Genomic DNA, 19,170 nt, shown 5'->3' with positions numbered 1-19,170 from the left:
TCCTAGACTCACTAGGTGCCCTTCAAACACTTTAGCCGTGAGGGGCTTTGTAAATGGATCAGCAATGTTGTGTTCTGAAGCTATCTGTGTGACGATCACATCTCCTCGTTGCACAATCTCCCTTATGAGATGATATTTGCGCTCAATATGTTTTCCTCGCTTATGGCTTCTTGGTTCTTTTGAATTTGCAACTGCTCCACTGTTATCACAATAAAGAGTGACGGGAAGATGCATATTTGGAACGACTTCCAAATCAGTTAAGAACTTCCTAAGCCATACAGATTCTTTCGCTGCTTCACAAGCAGCAACATACTCAGCCTCCATGGTGGAATCAGCAATGCAACCTTGCTTTATGCTTCTCCATATTACTGCTCCTCCGTTCAGAGTGAAGACAGATCCTGATGTCGATTTCCTTGTATCTACATCGGTCTGAAAATCTGAGTCAGTGTACCCTGTAAGGATCAGATCCTTAGCACCGTACATTAGCATATAGTCCCTCGTTCTCCTAAGATACTTGAGGATATTCTTAACGGCAGTCCAATGAGTACGTCCCGGATTGGACTGATATCTGCTGACAATTCCCACAGCATAGCATATGTCGGGTCGGGTACATAGCATAGCATACATCAGACTACCGACCGCTGATGCATAGGGAATGTGTTTCATATCCTCAACTTCTTGAGGTGTCTTAGGACTTTGTTCCTTCGACAAATGAACTCCATGCCTGAAAGGTAATAATCCTTTCTTGGAGTCCTGCATCTTATATCGAATCAACATTTTGTCGATGTACGATGCTTGAGACAAAGCTAGTGTTTTGTTCTTGCGATTTCGAACAATTTGGATTCCAAGAACAAACTGAGCCTCTCCCAAATCTTTCATTTGGAATTGTGTCGCCAGCCAATGCTTAATGTCAGTCAGAATTCCCACATCATTTCCAATTAGTAGGATATCGTCAACGTACAACACCAGGAAAGCTACTGTAGAGTTGACTATCCTTTTATAAACACAAGGTTCGTCAACATTCTGTTTAAAGCCATAAGATTTGATCGCAGTATCAAACTTTATGTTCCAGGATCGAGACGCTTGCTTCAACCCATAAATGGATCTTTTAAGCTTGCAAACCTTTTGCTCGTGATCCTGTTCAATGAACCCCTCTGGTTGAGCCATATAGATACTCTCTTCAAGATCGCCGTTTAGAAAAGCTGTCTTAACATCCATTTGCCAAATTTCATAATCATAAAATGTGGCAATAGACAAGAGTATTCTAATTGATTTAAGCATAGCAACAGGTGAGAAGGTTTCTTCATAGTCCACCCCCTCTCTTTGGGTATAACCCTTTGCTACTAGTCTTGCTTTAAAGGTCTGTACCTTACCGGTTTGGTCTCGTTTTCTCTTATAGATCCATTTGCAACCAATAGGTTTTACCCCATCTGGTTGATCTACAAGTTCCCAGACTGAATTGAAGTACATTGACTCCATTTCAAGATTCATGGCTTTAATCCACTGATCTCTATCAACATCATTCATTGCCTGTTTATAGGACAATGGATCCTCAACGCCATCATCAGGTATGATGACTTGAGTTTCTATCAAACCCAAGTAACGATCGGGTTGAGTTATAACCCTCCCACTACGTCGAGGCATTCTCAACTTTTGAGAAGGATGTGATTGACCAGAAGTGTTAGCTCCATCAACAACTCTGGTTGAACGACCAGCTTGATCAACAACTCTTGTTGTTTTATCAGTAACTTCTTTAGAAATCTCACTTAATACTAGTTTGCTACGAGGTTGATGATTTCTTACGTGATCTTCCTCTAAGAATGTAGCGTTCGTTGATACAAACACTCTATTTTCTTGAGGATCATAAAACAAACCACCTTTCGTCTCTTTGGGGTATCCTACGAATAGACATAATTTTGAACGACGTTCTAATTTCTTGGGATTTTGCAACAACACATGTGCTGGACATCCCCAAATTCTGAAGTGACGTAAACTACCTTTACGCCCTTTCCATAACTCATAAGGTGTTTCTGAAACACTCTTAGTAGGAACCATGTTCAAAATGTATGTGGCAGTCTCCACTGCATATCCCCAAAACGGATCGGGTAATTGAGCGAAACTCATCATGGACCGAACCATGTCCAATAGAGTTCTATTTCTCCTTTCTGATACACCATTTTGTTGAGGCACACCAGGGGCTGAGAGTTGAGACCTTATTCCATGTTCTATCATATAGTCCTGAAATCTTAAATCCATGTACTCTCCTCCTCGATCTGATCGAAGTGTTTTAATAGTTTTACCTAATAGATTCTCAACCTCAGTCTTATACTCTCTGAATTTTTCAAGAGCTTCCGACTTGTGATGCATTAGGTAAAGATAGCCATACCTTGAATAATCATCAATAAAACTGATGAAATATTCATACCCTCCTCGTGCTTTGACATTCATTGGACCACAGAGATCTGTATGCACGAGTTCTAAGGTTTCTTTGGCTCTATAGCCTTTTTCGCAAAATGATCGTTTAGTCATTTTACCCTCAAGACAAGACTCACATGGAGGTAAAGAATTGTCTTCTAACTTATTTAGAAGTCCTCTTTTAACCAATCTCTCAATCCTATTGAGATTAATGTGGCCTAGTCTTAAGTGCCAAAGATAGGTATTAGGAGAAATCTTTTGTCGCTTATTTTGAGTTTCAGCTGTTTTAAACATCTCAATATTTAAAATAGCTTTTGTTTTGCTCGGTTTTAACATATATAAGTTGTTTTCTAGTTTTGCAGAACAAATATGAATACCTCTTTTGCAAATGAACACTTCATTGATTTCAAAAGATACTTTATACAACTGTTCTAATAAACAAGAGATGGATATTAGATTTCTTTTCATTCCAGGAACAAAAAGTACATTATCTAATATAATGAATCTATCTCCAAAAAACAACTTTAAATTTCCTACTGATCTTGCTGAGACAACCTCTCCTGTTCCAACCCTGAGTGTTATCTCGCCGTCCGCAAGCATTCTCCAGGAGCTAGTTTCCTGGTAAAAGGAACAAATATGATTAGTCGCCCCTGAATCTAGTATCCAAGTTGAGTTGTCATACTCTACTAAACACATTTCTACAACGAGTAAATCATATTTACCTTGTTGTGTCTTTTCGGCTTTCTTCTCTGCAAGGTATTTTGGGCAGTTTCTCTTCCAGTGCCCGTTTTCGTTGCAATGGAAACATTTTCCTTTATCTACCTTTTGAACCTTGTTCTTGCGGTTAGTAGGAATCTTATTTTTCCCTTTTCCCTTCTTCTTCATCAAAATACTTTTAGAAGTTGAAGGTCCAGACTTATTTTTGGAGGACGATCCTCGTAGTAATTTCTTGGAGATGGCAACATTTGCTTCTCCTGTTTGTCCCTTGTTTGTTAAGAGGGACTGATAAGTCTGTAGCTCATTGAGAAGAGCAGTCAAGTTATATTCTATTTTGTTCATAACCACATTGGTGCGGAACTGGAAGAAGCTCTTCGGAAGAGACATCATGATAAAACTGACTTGACTCTTCTCATCAATGACAGCTTCATTTTCTTCTGCCACATTGAAATGGACCATCATGTCCAGGACATGTTCTCTAACTGAGGTCCCTTCTTTCATACGGCAGTTGTAAATGTATTTTATGGCTTCATGTCTAAGGGAGAAGGACGGTTGTCCAAACATCCCTTTTAGAGATTCCATAATCTCTTTAGCAGTACCCATAACATCGTGTTTCTTAGCCAAAACATCAGATATGCTGGCTAGAATGTACACTCGGGCTTTGTCATTTGCCTTTATCCATCTGTCATATGCATCCCGAGCTGTTCGGTTTGCATTTGAGTTTGGGTTTGGAGGACACTCCTCAGTTAAAACAAACTTTAAATCATCAATGACCAGTATTGTGTTTAGGTTTGATTTCCAAGTTGTGTAGTTGTCGCCGTTTAATTTCTCAGAAGCGAGTAATTGTACTATTGAGTTTGTCATGCTGTGATATAAAGAAAATTCTATTAGTGATTTTGACTTAATCCTGTTTAATCCAATCAGTTTTAGCAAATGTAATAATGTACCCAAATCATTATTGATTTGCAACGATACTTTAGTGAGTTAGAGCAACTGCTACCGAGGGGCAGTCAATCACTCATTCACTAAACCAAGACATTCTTGACTTAAACACTAATCCCAGAATAACTCTTGTTCCTATAGTGTTTTAGTTATCGCTATTTTGGTCAAGAATATACTAACTCTTAGTAATTCTTCGCAAGTGTGACCCACCAATTTCAGACCTCAGAAATCGGCCCCAACAACGCTATCGAATGAAAAGGCCAAAGTTGGGAATGGACCTAAGAAATCCTATCCATTTCTGGAGTTTGCGTTGTTCCGACTCCCATGTTACGACCCTCCGAATGGGTAGTTGCTCTAGGGCAACATGCAGGCGGAACATGAGAATCTCACGGTGCAACCTAGTGGTGGAGACCATAGGACGTGTTGACTTCCTTCTCCCACTTACTATAAATACTTTCTCAATTCCCCTTGTTATTGACTCATGCAAATACCTTCCGAATGGAGGACGCTCCCAGGGCGACACGAGGCCGAGCATGAATCTCACTGTGTGAATTTTACAGAGAGCGTGAAGAGAAAACGATGTATCTTATACACCATTTTCCTCCCACTAAGTATTTTATATGGTTGGGTATACTCATTACTTAAGTATATTCCGGCTAATTAAATATAACTTAAGTCTAGGTGATTTTTCTAAATCTTAAATCACTTAAGCATGCTCATAAAACTCGGCTAACTAAGCTCAAGTACTGGTCCGATCTCCAGGTAGTAGGTGTTTCGTAAACCGTCAACTTAAGTACCTTCAGCCTTAGACAAGATCGTGCCAGGTGAGATTTCTCGTAACCGCAATTTTATAAGACATCGACCCCTTTTAACTGTTAAAATTGATCGTGCTCGGTTCTTAACCCTTAGTGAGCATGCTGTTATCTTCATTATAGTAACGTCTACCTCATTTTATGACGTTGAAAATAACCTATAACATGCTTTATATAACAATTTATATAATCATCCATTCCATGCAATAATATAACAATTTATATCTATCACTCATGGAACCCTAAGACATGCATACTATACATTATAACACTTATAACATACTTGGAATGCATGAAACATGCTTAGCCTATGGTGGGATTTTAAATCTATATGACATACTTTATGCATATACATTTACTATTTAATTAAAACATACATTCATAATGCATAATTAATTAAACACACTAAAGTGGGTTGGTTTTGGCATTTTAAAGCAAGCAATTAACTAAATTATTACATTAATAACTAAAAATAACTTGAGCCGCTCCCGACGATCACGAACTGGACCAACCAACCCTTAAAAACGTTCAATCGGTCCCCAACGACAGAAAAAACACCCAAACCGCCTCTTCCATCCTCTTCGGTTCAGCTTGCTTATCTCTTCCATTTTCGATCAATTACAACCTAAAGTGGACTCTAATGACTTTATAAAAATTACAGACCTTTCTTCATTTATTAAAGCCCATACACCTTAGGCTTATTACAATAATTGTATCAAATGGAAGCATAAAAAAATGCCAAAACCAAAACCATCCACTTTAGCAACCACAAATTTCATGCATGAAACGGTACCCACCATGATCAAATTAATGTAAATAAAGTGCCTAAAACTTGCTCTGATACCAATTGATGGTGTTAATATAACACATGCGGAAGCAATTTGGATCTTAGGCACTTTTAGAACATCAATTATTGTAAATGACTAGCATGTTCATAAGTATTAAAACTTAATGAGTTTAAATACTTACCTTTTGTAGTTCAAACTCCTTTTGCCTCACGAACCGATTTCGAACCACCACTAGTGTCTTCTCCACTATTCTCCGGCCTTAGAACGGGATTGTGGAATCCGGTGAGTGACTAAAATTTGGGAGGGATTTTGTATACGTGAAAGAGAGTGCTTGTGAGAGGTTTTTCATCAAGATGAAGAATTCCTTCCAAGTATCATGATCACTCTATTTAAAGAGTCAAGTTTGCATGTTCATGCAAACTTGAGATCACCAAATCTTGACACTTAAAATTCCACTTAAATGTTTGAGATTATGTGGCAAGCATGCATGTTTGAGTTAACCAAATTTTGACACTCAAAATTCCACTCAAACTTGTGGGGTTTATTTGGCAAACATGCAAGTTTGGTTAAACCAAATTTTGACACCTCAAAATTCCACTAACATGATTTTTCCATTAGATGAAAGTCAACATTTTGACTTTCTTCATTTTAATTAGATGAAAGTCAACATTTTGACTTTCGTCATTTTAATTCAACAATTAATTTGAATAATGAATTTCAAATTAAAGTAACATTAAATAATTAATTAAACTATTTAATTAATATTTAATATTAATTCAAATGCCAATCCCAGTCAATTCCGACACATAATTGATTAAGATATTTAAATCTTATTTAAATATCTCAGATTCTCTCTTTTCGTTTATTTCGTAAATAAAATAAAATTGCGGTTAAATATATCGTATATATGTAACGCATATTCCCTAATTTGAATTCGAACACTTCGAACTCACTTGTCACACTGTTCTATGGTTTAGTCCGATATGAGCTAGCAGAGGGACCTAATGGACCTATAGATCATGGGCTCCAACGATTCAAGATTAACCGATTAAACTCATTAACCTGGTTAACCAACATTCGTTAACTATTAGGACACTCCACTATAGCCTAGTAGTTGCACTCCCCTCACTATAGATATATTTCTGTCCATCTTATATAACCATGATTAGTAAGTCGATCCTTCACAGGTTGTTCGTAACTAGAGCTGGGTCAATTTACCGTTTTACCCCTGAAGTTACTTCTTGTTCCTTATGTCTCACTGATCCTCTAATAAACAATTGGTTTGTGGTCCAACCAGTAAACCGAATCCCTCTCAGGCCAATGAGAGGGTGGGGCCCCTTGTTCAAGACCTGGAGTCAGTGCTTAAGGGAACTACCTTTCTTCTATCCCTAAAAGTGGGTAGGAGTGAATTCCGTCTTGCACCCCACGTCCCCAGCCATTCACCCAGTCTTACCCCTGAAATGGGAGGCCTGTTGAGTCGGCGAACTAGAGCCACTCTCACCCATGCAAATCTAAGGATAATTCCGAATAAACAGGAGTTCATGGTTAGCTCAGGATTAAAACCGAGTTACCTAGGTTATCGAATGAAAAGAAAATCAGTCTCAACAGTAAACGACTTTATAAAGTGAGAGTGGTTTTCTTCATGGTCCGATCTTATGCAATACTCATTGCATAGGACGCCCCCACTCACATGTCTCCACATGCACAATTTAGTGATCGCATTGTTTATATCATATACAAAAGTGGGCCGCATCCATAGTGTCCCCAGAATAAGGTACTCAGCCTTATCCTTATACTATAGATCATTTTGACTATATACTTGAACTTGATCCACTCTTATGTCTCTACATATAGTTCAAGTAGTCATACTATAGCCAGAGTGTTCTTAGTTTATTGGATTTAGATTAATGATCGTAAAGTTCACTTTATTCAATAACAATTTTTTCTGAATAAACAACAATAATAACTTTATTGAAAATAGAATATATCTTTGTTTACAAACTATGAGTTTTAGGACATAAAACCAACACAAAGTAGAGGGTTTATAATCAAAATATACTCTCCATTGATATGAGGCTTTTTGGGAAGCTCGAAGCAAAGCCATGAGAGCTTTTGGGAAAGCTCAAAGCAAAGCCACGAGAGCTTATGCTCAAAGTGAACAATATCATAGCAAAGAAGCTCAAAGCAAAGCCATGAGGGCTTATGCTCAAAGTGGACGATATCATATCATTGCGGAGAGTCGTGTTCGTCTAACATGGTGTGCTTTGTTCGAGGGGAGGTGTTGAATGATAAAAGTTCCACATCGGCTAATTTAGGGAATGATCATGGGTTTATAAAAAAAAAAAAAAAAAAAAAAAAAAAAAAAAAAAAAAAAAAAAAAAATACTCACCCCATTAATATGAGGCCTTTTGAAGAAGCCCAAAAGCCATGAGAGCTTATGTTCAAAGTGGACAATATCATATCATTGCAGAGAATCGTGTTCGTCTAACATTTATAATGGAATCATAAAAAGTGTCCAATAAACTCTTAATTGTAAATAATTACACTTGTTACGAGTCCCGACAAAGTGGAATTGTGACACTAACACGTGTCATAATGTAATAATAATAAGTAAAGGGGCATATGGAAAGAGAATTATGATTATTACCTCTGGGTGCAAAGCTTTAGTATTCTTTTATACACGCCACACTAAAATCCTTATTTTGATCCAAGATAAGTAGCAAACTCATAAAAGCTGCAGATCAGGCTTTAACATCAAGTACAGCGGAAATGGAAATCAAATAACTTTTTCTACAAGGTGGGAGGGATCCAAATGTAGCCATGGGTTTGAACATAACCAGCTTTTTCCAGTAGCTCGTCAGCCTTGGCTGGACCTCGGCTCCCGGGTTTGTAAGGAAGCGACTTCACCTCACCGTTGTCGATTCTGTGCAGCAATGGCGTGAAGATCTCCCAGGCGGCCTGGACAAGAAAACTGTTTGTGAGCATGAAGTTGACAAGAATTAGAAGATTCGTGATTCGTTAGTGTTGAAACGTTACCTTCAGCTCATCTCGACGGACGAAATGCTGCTGATCGCCCCTTATTCTGCGAGAGTGTTTAATGTCGTTAATGAATGTTACCATGTAAACGACGTGAATGCTACAGAAGATAAAGGATAGGTCTTACGTGTCGAGGATGAGACGCTCGTATGCCTCTGGAATTGTAACGCCCTGATAACGTTGGCGATATGACAAGTCTAATTCACTCTGTACAGTTGACATTTCCAGTCCAGGTTTCTTGACCTGCAAAGTCCACAGCAAAGAAGATGAGTGATAATAGAACTCATGAACCGAACCGGGTTGCCTCGTTAAGTGTTTTCAATCAAGAGAGTCGAGATATCGAGCTCTGAAAGGGAGTCATGAACATTGGCAATTTTCAGAAGTTAAGCCACAAATAGAACTAGTGTCAATCAGTCACCAAACAATATATATCTCTATTAGATACTCTTTTCAAGCATTATGAACATAAATGTCTAATGGTGTGACGTTAGCTTATACGAATTTTTTTTCATACCGTAAGCTTCATGTACATAGCCTCGGAAGGTTGCAAGCGAATCACAAACTCGTTCCTCCCTTGTTTTTTACCTGCATCATGAACATTGATCAATTTCGAGCAACTAAACAAAAGCATGCTCGATCTCGATGATGTATTTTAATAATTCTACACATTTGCGACAAAACATCAAGCACCGAGCCAATAACGCATATACCAGTGAGAAGAACTGATACGATATAGATTGCGAATGACACTTTAGATTGGAGGCCTTACATCTGAAAATGTCACCAGGAACATCCTTGAACTGAACTCGAATTTCCGCTTTTCTTGAGCTCAATGCTTTTCCTGCCTTCATTATAAAAGGGACACCTGAAAACGAATACATACGAAAGAACGACACAGTTAATTCATAGAATCCAGAGGCTAAATATTCATAAAAAAGCCCACCTGAAAACTATGTAACTTAGCTTTGAAGAGTATTCTCTTACCTTCCCATCTTTCATTATGAATCCTTAACACCATAGTAGCAAAGGTTGGTGTGTTTGAATGATCAGGAACAGTAGGATCATCCCTGTAACCTTCATATTGCCCAAGAACTACTTCTTCATCCTTAATTGGCAGCACTGACTGAAGAACCTGTCCGAAAAAAGCCCGTGGCGACATGAGAGAGTAGAAAGAGGAGACCCAAATTCAACAGCACTCTTGAGGAACTTGAGAATTAAATATACATATACATTTTACAATATTTTATTTACATCATAAATGCGGGTTAAATATACAATAAGATTTCTTTCGGTTTGAGTTCCTACCTTTACTTTCTCATCTCGGATGTGCTCGGGTTTGAGGGAAATAGGTTTTTCCATAGCAACCAAACAAAGAACCTGAGAAGGCAGCCAAAAAAAAAATTAAGAACTTTTAGAAGTGCAAAAATAGTAGATAGTTAAGTCAAAGTTAAAATTTGTAGCCTACAAATATTAGGAACATTTAAAAACTTTGAAGTTCTCTAGGAACCAAAAATATTGAGTCAAGAACAACTTCTCACCTGTAATAGATGATTTTGAATGATATCGCGAATAATCCTGCAAAATAGAACTCGAGTTGGTGACTTGTTTAGATTAATAAGCACATGTTTGGGAGTGATTTTAGCAAATATGATACGTTTATAGTGATCTATTAAAATTGATTTTCATATAATCATTGTAATATTTGGTTCTACACTTTTAAAAGCGATTTTTCTACACAATCATAAGTGATCTTGAATTGAGGGTGTGTTTAGAAATGGCTTTAGAATAAGTATTTTAAGCCTAAAGGACTACTTTTTAATTTTGTAAACGTGTTTTACAATGCGAGAAAAAATGGATAAAAGTTTAAAATAGAGATATTCATATGATCAAAAGTAAGTCGAAGATCATACCCATATTCATCAAAATATCCACCACGCCCCTCGGTACCAAAATCCTCCCTGAACACGATCTACAAGGGAACAAAATGAAAGGGGGGAAGAAAAAACAAGCATTAGTACACAACTTTTAAAAAGTTCAACCAAGCTAGAACTTTCATATCAATTGTACTTCAACAGCCTTGAATTTATTACAAGAGTTTTGCAGATGTTCACATAAAGTAATGAACCATGAATTCTCACCTGTACATTATCAATGTTGTCACGGTTCCAAAGGGGCAAGAAAAAGCGGTTTGCGAAACGAAGTACCAACTGAGAATTCATATCATGCAAGAACATACATAAGACTGTCGTTTTAAAAGTCAGAGACAACAAATAATATCTTAGTTACATCAATATTACCAGATTTTGAACCAATTCCTTCCCCAGATAGTGATCGATACGGTAAATTTGTGGTTCGTCAAATAATTCTCCAATCTGGGAACTTAACTTCTCAGCAGATGCTAAGTCCTTCCCAAAAGGTTTCTCCACGACAATCCGGGTCCATCCACCAAGATCAGCTAAATGTGGATTAAACAGCCTTTGATAATCAATATCCAGATATAAACGAACGCCAACCACAAGAAAATAATCTGCACTTAAAGCTTACACTTATTCATGCAATAATGCTTGATCATCTTGCAGACAGACGGATATACCGAAGGAGGAAGTGCAAAATAGAACAGCCTGCGAGATGTTCCCTCCACACTATTTCTGGAAACCTCATGCTCTGAGATTTCCTTATCCAACTTCTGAAAGCCCTCCGCAGAATCATACGCACCACTAACATATTTGATCTGCAAAGTTTATTGCATTTATTTAACTGCGTAATTCTAGTGAGTATATTACGATACTAACGCAACAATGCATAAATCGAGTAAAACTAACCAACTTCAGAAACTTGGATACTTCTTCTAACTGCACGGCATCAGAAGTTTTTCCTTGGACAAGATACCTGCAATCATTATTCATATTGAGCAATCCCTAACAATGGAAACCGTCGACAGAGATTATATAAGAGGTATCAATGGAGCATAATACACTGAAGTATCAATGCAGAAATAGAATTCTGAATGACACTCGAAGTAAAATACATAGATGCCCAGTGCACAAATGATTGATTATGAAGCCAATACACGGCGGTTGATTTCATGAAAAAATCAATGATTCCAGTAAGTTGACTCAATCAAATAAAAAACGACATTAAGAGTAAAGATAGAGAAGGTTCCATATCTCACCCACGTATGCGGTTTCTTAGATCATCATCAGAAATTTTTGACCTCGCATAACCAAAAATGTGAACTTCATTTGATTGTAGGAATCCCTAAGAGTAACCATTGATTAAAAGAAAAATACTCAGCAGTTGAATTGAATAAATCAACAGAGAAATGATTGCAAAGAGAAGACTATCTAGTAGCTAAGAACAAAACATGTCCCTCAAATTCATTAAGGTTGCCAGATGCTCTCTCAAAAACCTTCAGAACAACCAAACAACCAAACACCTAAATTAAGCAATTCTACCCTTCAATATGAAAGGAAAATCCCAAATAAATCAATAAACCTGGGCAAAAAGGTGGAAGAGAGCTGGAAAAGTCTTCTTTTTAGCAAGATCTCCAGATGCTCCAAGGACAATGATGGAAAGACAGCCAGTTTCCTGCACATTCTCCTCTCCTGTAAAAGAGTCATTTCGGAGTGTAGATCTTTTCTCAATGTGCCACGATCCAGAATCCATCTCTTAAGCTACAGAACACATAGTTCAAAGAAACAGAGTTACAAAAATGAAATAATCACAAACTCAATTTTCACTACAAGATTCAACTAAAGGCAGCCTTGGCGGAATCTTTTACTTCACCAACAGCGCAATATCTAACAGCTTAATCCAAAACAGAAAGAACATATGAGAGGAAAAAAAGAATGTAAAAGAGAAACAAATCAATGTAAAACTATTCCGTTAAAGTCAACAAAAGAGAACAAAAGAGAGAGAGAGAGAGAGAGAGAGAGAGATTATAAGGAATCCACACTAGTTCGCGGATCTGATTCTCCGAGGGAACGAAAATCAAACCGAGCCAACAGCAAAACTATCGAACAAAATCAGTAATGATCAGAACATCAAGTTCTTTCAGCAAAATTATCGAACAAATTCAATTTCAAAAGATTGAACAAAAAAAAGAATCAAACCTCACAAAATTAAAACCTAAATCAATGATAATGGTGTTAAAGCAGCAGAAACGGCGGAAGAAAAACAGAGAGAACACAAACCTAAGGCTCTTCTGTCCGTCTCCTTTCTTGGAATTGGCGTCGAATGGAATGGAATGGAGATTTTAGAGATTCTGGGAGATTTAAAACCGCTGTGTCCCCCACCAAACACTTTCGTCGTCGGCAAATGGCATTCAGCCACTCCTAGCCGCCGTTCTAGACGCGGAAAGAAAATAATCATTTTGGGTTTGATTTTACAACAACCTACCCCCGCATTTTGGTATTATTATCTTTTTAGCCACCTCAGTTGTTTCTTAATTTCACATTATCCACTCCAAAATCATGAACACTGCTCTCCATAAATGATAGCTTGGTTCCTCCCTGATGAATACGACTCTTCAAAATGGTATAATGATTAAGAGTCTATAGTAGTGTTGGTTCATGAGTGATAGAACACGACTCTTCAAATTTGTATAAGGATGAACATATTCTTTAAAATTGTATAATATTGTCCATTTTGAGTATAAGCTCTAATGACTTTGCCTCCGGCTCAGAAGGTCTAATACCAATTGAGATACCCAAGAGGTCTAATACCAATTGAGATACCCAAGAGGTCTAATACCAATTGAGATAGTATTAGCAGACCTGAACTTTTAATTTTATTTTTAATACATTTCTAATTTATTTATTTATTTAAAGTTCATAAATTACTCGAAATTAAATAGATGTTAGGGTTCTATTAAAATAAATTCTAATTTTATACCTAATATATCTATTAATACGTATATTCGAATTATGTATACCTTAAGACATAAGTTAATCTAATTAGATCATGTCACATTTATGTGGTTGCATCTTGACCGTTCGATGACAAATTAATCTAATTAGGTTGCGCCATTTGTATATAATGACACAAATAAGTCAACTCGACATGTGTATCAAATGATATTTAATTGGTCCAACCAGATTGTGTCATGTGGCAATCAACTTGCAATCAAACCGATCCCTTTTCAATAAAGAAAGTGGACTCGATGTGACATCTGAATAAAGAAGTGGACTCGATGTGACATCTGAATAAAGAAGCGATACCTGAATGAACCTATACTATACTAACAAGGTGCATCTCCCTTTTCAATAACTTAATCATAGGAACTTTATATTTAAGTGTGTTTTACTTATACCAATTCTATCTCGAGTGGCTTTTTAGAAATTTTCCTCGAATGCATGTGAGTGAGGACAAAGTACGCTGAAAGGATCCGTGTTTGTCTATGGAGATAATCTCCACTCTTAAGAAATAGGTAACGTGACCATGTCGCAGGGGATGCAAGAGAATGTCGGGACCATTAGGGGACCATTAGGTGCTGAATCCGAATTTTGAATCATGATCCGAATCTTGGGTATGAGTCGTTACAAATGGTATTAGAGTAGCACCTCTCTTTTACAGTTTTCCAAAAATTAAACTCAATCCAAACCGTAAATAAAAATCTAACCGAGCTCAACTTTTATAATTTTGATTGAGTAGTCCGGATTAGTCGGGCTACAAAGTTATATTAACACCTTTTGTACGAACGTATTGACATGTTTAATCCATTCAATCGTTAAAGTAAATTAAATATTTTAAAATTTAATTTGAAGTATATTTTAAAATTAACATAAAAAACTATTGAGTCACGTCAACAAAAAGATTTATGTAATAAAAAAAATAAATATTTTAAAGTATTAATTTGGCTGCTTCCCAACAACTCTTAAATTATTTATTAAAAAAAAAAAGAGAGAAAATCTCGAAATTGCCAATCTGGAGATCACGAGATCAGAAAACGTATCCACGTGTCAGATATGGTGGATCAAATCCTACGTGGACCATCGATCGACTAACCTGGTACGAGAAAACGAATATACTGTGGTTTTGGGAGCAGCGAATCAAACTTTTTTCGCACGTGAGTCACGTGCAAAATGGGATTGCCCAAAAAAATATATATATATATATAATTGAAAAAAAACTAAATTTGTTTTTAATAAATTTATAAAATTTTAAATTAAAAAAATATATATATATATATATATATATATATAATTGAAAAAAAACTAAATTTGTTTTTAATAAATTTATAAAATTTTTAATTTTTTTTTTGATAGACCAAACAAAATACATGGCCATTCCCAATGTTATTACCTTAAGGGTAAGGTAATCGTAACAAAGTACACTGAACTAGTGACTGGAGTGAAGTCGTAACAAGATAGTCATATTGAACACGTGACTCGATCACGAGAGCTAAAAATTTTTTTTAATCTTTTGTTAATTAAAAAAACTAAGTACACTGATTAGCACGTCATTAAATGATATATTATTTTATTCTCTGTGGACCCATTTAATTTTAAAAGAATTTTTTTTAATACCATTAATATTATTATGCTCCAATAACAAAATTTGAATAAATACCATATATGTATTAGAGATACTGAGAATGTGAAAGTATTAGACAAATAAATAAATACCATATATGTATGAGATAATATGTTTTAGTTATTTATTTTTATTAAGTCAAAATATTAAAATAATTTCAATTAATTAAATTTTAATTTATTATGTAAGGTTGATTTTTCGTTAGGATAAAGATTTTCGAGTAAATGTTATTAATGTGTACATTGTCAAATACTCAAACGTTTAAGAAGTTAGAGCTTCTAGTCCTTCCGTTCATATGTGTTTGTACTAAAAATGGGAAAAATTACGTTTTCGGACCATGAGATTTGAGTATCGTAACATTTTTAACATATTTTCGTGGGTCGAATCACGACTTCTTACGTGACCCATCCATTGAAAGATACATGTTCTAGCCCAAGTTTGAAGCATGGAGGATAAAGGAAAGGCAACGTCGATATGATACCCGAGTAAAAGAGGGATACATGAATAAACTGATATCACAGCTGAATGAGAGCAATATTGAGAATAAGATGACTAAAAAAGTTACTACCTATACTAACAAGATCCACCTTCCTTTTCGGTGGGATTGTTAAGCGTGCTTTACTTGAAACAATTCATTTGGGATGATCTCTTAGGAATTTTCCTGGATACATGTGATTTAAGACAAAGAATACTGGAATTATTTGTGTAGGTCTGTGGGATAGTTCATTCTTAGGAAGCGAGAAGTAGGTAGCATGACTAAATCACAGAAAACGTCGGGGTCCACAAAGTTGGAGCTTATTTTAATGTTCGGGATTTTTACTAATGATTACGAAAGCTCCTTTGATATTTATAATGAACATAGGTTTTTCTATTAAAATAAAGTCGTCACTCCATGCATGACATACCTGATATATATGAAAATTACTTTAAAACATTTTTGGAGCAACTTTGAAGAAGAAAGCAAAAGTTGAAAGGGTTCGAAACGTCCTACCCAAAGTGTTGACTTTCTAGTAAGTTTAATACAAAAAATCTGGGAGCTTTGACTCAAAAATTCGAGCCGAGATAATTTTGGTGAAGAAATCGAGCCGAGATAAGCTCTAGAATGGTTGGATCAAGGGGAAGTCAAACTCAAAAAATTTGAAATTTTTCGCGTGAGGTGGCCTCTTTCCCCGAGTTATAACTTAGTATACACTACACCATATGACTAAAAAAATCGATCCTAGAGCTCCGTGGTATATAGGACTACATTTTTAGTGAAGAATCCTTGGAGAGACGGTCGTTGTATCGTCCTATAGAACACCAATTTCAAAGCCTAAAAACTAGTTGTGAACAAGCCACACCATCATCTGAAGGTAGACGATGATGACATGGTCAATTCACGGGAACCGATCAAGTAAACCCAAGTTTGGAAAGCCCATGAAAAAAATGCACGAACACATTGGAACAAGTAACCATTTGAAGTTCGACATGACCATGAAGTACTATCATGTCTTTTAATTCACTTCTGCCCTAAACTTTCTGTAACTTTCCTAAATTGAATCTTCGAATAAAGAAATACATAACAGAGTCAGTGAACAAGTGTTTGGTTTACCAATAGATCCAATCATTGAGGCAAATGACGATATGAACTTAATCGTGAGTCTACGAAGAACTCTGAAAAGAAATACGGTGATATGGATGACCATTAACAAACTTACTAAGTTCACACGCTTCTTGTTAGGGAAGGATACCTACACTATAGACCATTCGTCACAACTATATATGAAAGATGTTGTTAGATTGCATGGAGTGTCAACATCAATAGCGTCATATCAAGACTCACATTTTACGTCCAATTTATAGTGTAGTCTGCAAAAAGTATTGGACACTCGGTTATATTTTAACACTAATTTTCACCCACGAATAGATGAATCGATTGAACGTCTGAATTATTACGTGCTTGCATGTTGGATTTCACAAGAAATTGAGATTTCAAGTGCATCTCGTGGAATTCACCTATAGTAATAGTTTTTAAGCAATTGACATCACATTGATCGAGGCTTTGTATAAAAAATGATGCAAGTCGTTAGTATGTTGGGACAAAGTGGGTGAATGTAAGGCCCCTAATTTTCTTAACCTAATTAGTGACGTCACTCATGCATACATAATTCATTAAGGGGGAGCTCATTATAAATAACCTTGGAAAACACAACAAAGTCTTTCATAAAGGTCCAAAAGTTCAAAACAAACGTATCTCTGAAAATAAAACCTTTCGTAACTGAATTCAAAACAAATCTACTGTCAACCGTACATTGGCGTCTTGCCTTTACCTGAAATATGTAGGTAACACGTGGCTTGAGTATTTTAGAAAATACTCAGTAAGTCACCCCACCGTTGGGGTTAGAAATGCAAACACATGCAACATATGAGCGGAACCTAACTTTTCATAAACTTTACATGGCTTTGGGTGCTTTTCTGGCGAGAATAAATACATAACATAATACTTTTTTCATTTATAGAAATAAAAATAAAATCTTAACAAATTAAGGAAAAGTAAACAAGTTTGAGACTCCGTAGGATTTGTGAAAAGAAGAACCAGTCGAAACTTCAATGTCTATTTAGAAAACCAGATAGCTATAGAACCTAGGTCCAAACGTCCTAGAACCCAAACAAAAACCTGTGGTAACTTACTATGTCAAAGATGCATTTGCAACTTACTAAGTAGGTCTATACTCACTAAATTCTACTTTTTCTTTTCAAGTAATTGCGGGATTGCTGGTAAAGAAGCTGTGTGATCACAGAAAAAAGGTTGTCCTGAAGCGTTAGTTTTAGGTTTAAGGGTTGTGGTTCTTTACAATTTTATATCTCGTTCTCTACACCTCCCCCTCCCCTATAATAAGCTTCGAAACAACACTTAGATTTGTAGTTATTTTTTATTTGTCTTTTCAATGTCATGTCACGGTCTGCTTTGGAACTTTCCTCTCCAACTAATGTACGATCTATTTGGAGTTTTCCCTTCCGGCTTAACGTATCTATTAGGGAAAGATTTTCACACCCTTATAAAGACTGCTTCGGTTCCCGTTCCCTTCTCCAACTGATGTGGGATCTCACAATCTACCCCATTTGGGGCTCAACGTCCTTATTAGCACACCGCCTCATGTCCACCCCCTTCAGACCCCCAACCTCCTCGCTAGCACATCGCCTAGTGTGATACCATTGGTAACGCCCCAAGCCCACCGCTAGCCGATATTGTTTTCTTTGGACTTTCTTTTTCATACTTTCCCCTAAAAAATTTTAAAATCCGTCTACTAGGGATATGTCTCCACATCTTTATAAAGGATGTCTCGCTCCCCTCTCCAACCGATGTGGGATCTCATGTTAATCAAACTATCTCTTAGCAATAAGTTTTCTTTACACCAAAAATTAATCATCAAGATAAATTTGATTCCCTATTTTTTTTTTCCGGGTTCTAGCGTTTATATAAATAAAAGACATATTTTCATATTCTAGCGTCTTAAATGCTTATTTATGATTTTAAATAATAAAATTTTGGGTTAATTAATAAAAACACAATATTTAGGAATATTTAAAAGAAAATAACAATATTTAGGAATATTTTGATTAGGAATTTGATTAGGGTATAAAGTAGATGACATGAAGAAAAGGGTAACTGTTTAGGGAAAAATGAAAGAAAAATTGGCAGAATTTGAGGTGTTTGGTTAGCATGAATGTGTTAGGCAAAAAGAGAGCCTTTTGTTGGTTGATATGCCTATAAAGAAGCAACCACACTCTTTTCATAATCTTACCTAAATTCCATCTCCTTTCTCCCCCCTCACACTCTTTCCCTCTCTTTTAACAAAATCAAACCCATTTCCCATCCAAACCTCCCCTTTCTTTCCCCCACCCACGCCCATTTCCTCTCCTCTCCTCTCCTCTCCTCTCCTCTC

The 19,170-nt window shown here is 36.3% G+C and overlaps 1 protein-coding gene across 1 annotated transcript; it reads right to left on the bottom strand.

Annotated features, from left to right (window-relative positions):
• Positions 1-8,295: 8,295 nt before the first annotated feature.
• On the bottom strand, positions 8,296-13,069 carry LOC111803406 (glucose-6-phosphate 1-dehydrogenase, cytoplasmic isoform). Its single transcript, XM_023687788.2, has 16 exons — positions 12,904-13,069; positions 12,206-12,384; positions 11,883-11,968; positions 11,533-11,599; positions 11,255-11,441; positions 11,008-11,165; positions 10,849-10,917; positions 10,621-10,679; positions 10,249-10,285; positions 10,016-10,087; positions 9,695-9,842; positions 9,480-9,575; positions 9,225-9,295; positions 8,838-8,953; positions 8,711-8,756; positions 8,296-8,632 (listed from the first exon to the last, which is right to left on the bottom strand). The coding sequence occupies exons 2-16, from the start codon at positions 12,374-12,376 to the stop codon at positions 8,465-8,467; spliced, it is 1,551 nt and encodes a 516-aa protein (XP_023543556.1). The 5' UTR covers positions 12,377-12,384; positions 12,904-13,069; the 3' UTR covers positions 8,296-8,464.
• Positions 13,070-19,170: the final 6,101 nt, after the last annotated feature.

The sequence above is a fragment of the Cucurbita pepo genome, chromosome 10 (assembly GCF_057944985.1).
Source record: "Cucurbita pepo subsp. pepo isolate OVF chromosome 10, ASM5794498v1, whole genome shotgun sequence".
NCBI classification, from domain to species: Eukaryota; Viridiplantae; Streptophyta; class Magnoliopsida; order Cucurbitales; family Cucurbitaceae; genus Cucurbita; species Cucurbita pepo.
Note: the sequence above shows the minus strand (reverse complement) of the source record. Positions and strands in the feature narration are given on the sequence as shown.

What these genes read in the sequence shown, in the direction of transcription:
- LOC111803406 (XM_023687788.2), bottom strand. Translation starts at nt 12,376, where the DNA reads ATGGATTCTGGATCGTGGCACATTGAGAAAAGATCTACACTCCGAAAT. An exon ending in GGATATTTTGATGAATATGG is followed by an intron (nt 10,286 to 10,620) that starts GTATGATCTTCG and finishes TCTATTTTGCAG; the next exon opens with GATTATTCGCGATATCATTC. An exon ending in TTCAAAATCATCTATTACAG is followed by an intron (nt 10,088 to 10,248) that starts GTGAGAAGTTGT and finishes CTGCCTTCTCAG; the next exon opens with GTTCTTTGTTTGGTTGCTAT.